A 2,171-nucleotide genomic window follows, 5' to 3' on the forward strand; every position below is an offset into this window, starting at 1 on the left:
TCACTCTCTCCCCCCCAGACGCATCCTTTGAGGACTCAGACAAGTTCCACCCCCCCGCGCGATCCCTGCAGGGCCTGGCCTACTCCTAAGCACAGCAGGTGACACTGTGGGGTCGGCACCCAGCCCTGATGGGGTCGGGGCCGAGGGGGGCCGCGGTCCCACCCCCCCAGCACCACCGACCCCCGTCTGTCTCTTTTAGCCGTGCCCGGGCTCCTCGTGCCACCCCGAGCAGCAGAAGTGGATGGGACCGAGCACAACCCACATGTGGGGCTGGGGGCAAAGGGGTCGGGACCTCCCGCTCCAGCTGCCCACAGCGCTATGGGGCAATGGGGTGGTGCTGTGTGGGGCGCAGGGGAGGGGCCGGCGGGGTCAGATCTGGGCTCTGCCACATGAATGAACCAAACCCTCTGAGTTTAGCCCCAAAACGCCCCGTTCCCGTGGAGAGGGGAGGTCTGTGGTGAGACTGACTGTGGTGGGCGCCCCACAGAGGGGGGGGGAAGTGGTGGGAAGTGGGGCAGATGGGGGCGGGGTGCCCCACAGGGGGATGTTCTGTGGTGGGGCACTGCATGGGGGGATGTGCCATCGTGGGATGGTCCGTGTTGGGGTGCTCCATCATGGGATGCTCCATTGGGGGACACTCCATTATGGGATGCTCCATCATGGGATGGTCCATGTTGGGATGCTCCATTATGGGATGCTCCATTATGGGATACTCCATTATGGGGTGCTCCCTTTGGGGTGCTCCATGTTGGGATGCTCCACCATGGGATGCTCCCTTTGGGATGCTCCATGTAGAGATGGGCCATCATGGGATGTTTCACCATGGGGTGCTCCATCATGGGACGCTCCATCATGGGATGCTCCCTTTGGGATGCTCCATCATGGGGTGCTCCATCATGGGACACTCCATCATGGATGCTCCCTTTGGGGCTGTTCCACACCAGGCCGCCCCATGGCGCAGCTGTCCATGGTGGGAGGCCCCATCTGGTTCCATCTGCCCCCCCCCAGCCCCCCGCCCACACTCCAGATGTGCATTTCCAGATGTGCGTTTCCAGATGTTTATTTCCAGATGTGCAGCCGCCCACTGCAGCTCCTGGTTCTGGTCCATGCGGGGCCGTGTCAGGACACCCGGCTGGGGGGGGCAGAGCCCCCCAATGGGGCACACAGCACTTTGCCCCCCCCCATCAGTCCCACCAGCAGCTGGAGCCCCCCAGGCACAGCTGCAGCTCTTCTCTCCTCATTATCGCTACCATTACTATTAATAATAATAACATTGTTAGTGACAGGTGAGGGCGGGGGGCTGCATTGGGCCCTATGGGAGCCCCCCCCCATCCTGGCACATCCCCCCAGGCTGATCCAGCACTTCAATGTGGGCGATGCTGGGTCCATTGAGGGGGAATGATCCAATTTTGTAAATAAAGGAGATTAAAATCCCCCCCCCCCCCCCCACCAGGTGAGCCACCCCCTGCACCTGCTCCTGCACAGCCCAGGGTGGGGGTCTGGGGGGATCCCCAGTGCCCGTCCCCATCCCAGTGTGGGGCTCAGGACTGCAGTGTCCCCATGGGGTCTGTGTCCCCTGCACGGCGGTGGCATTGGGGGGGGGACAGAAATAAAAGGACTTGCAGAAAGGCTGCGTGTGCTGTGGGGTGGGGGGTGCACACATGGTGTGTGTGTGTGTGTGTGTGTGTGTACAGATACACGTGGGTGTGCACCGTGTTGTGCCATCACAGCCATCCGTCCACCAGTGCTGCCCACACCTGGGTCAGCACCGCTGCCACCCCACAGCTGTGGGGCACATGGGGGGGCTTCACTGACAGGAGCAGCATCTCCATCTCATGCCCTTCTCATCCTCATCTCCATCACTCCCCATCCCATCCCATCCCCATCCCATCTGATCCCATCCCATCCCCATCGCGCCCCCCTCCCATCCCTATCTCCATCCCATCCCATCTTTGTCCCCATCCCATCCCCATCCCATCTCCATCCCAATCTCCATCTCATCCCCATCTCCATCCCATCCCCATTAACCCCCATCCCATCTGATCCCATCCCTATCTCCACCTCATCCCCATCTCCATCCCAATCTCCATCCCATCCCCATCCCATCATATCCCCATCGCCCTACATCCCATCTGATCCCATCCCATCCCCATCTCCATCCCATCCCCATC

At 61.6% G+C, this 2,171-nt stretch overlaps 1 protein-coding gene across 1 annotated transcript in view; it reads left to right on the forward strand.

Annotated features, from left to right (window-relative positions):
- Nucleotides 1–1,629, forward strand: part of EBF4 (EBF family member 4) — a 22,560-nt gene extending 20,931 nt beyond the window's left edge. Inside the window, 2 exon segments of the mRNA XM_032441587.1 lie at nucleotides 1–98; nucleotides 200–1,629. The exon segment at nucleotides 1–98 is cut by the window's left edge and continues 243 nt beyond it. Of these exon segments, the coding sequence (XP_032297478.1) occupies nucleotides 1–89 (89 nt within the window). The 3' untranslated portion in view covers nucleotides 90–98; nucleotides 200–1,629.
- Nucleotides 1,630–2,171: the final 542 nt, after the last annotated feature.

This window comes from Coturnix japonica (assembly GCF_001577835.2).
Source record: "Coturnix japonica isolate 7356 chromosome 4 unlocalized genomic scaffold, Coturnix japonica 2.1 chr4random350, whole genome shotgun sequence".
In the NCBI taxonomy this organism is placed as follows: domain Eukaryota; kingdom Metazoa; phylum Chordata; class Aves; order Galliformes; family Phasianidae; genus Coturnix; species Coturnix japonica.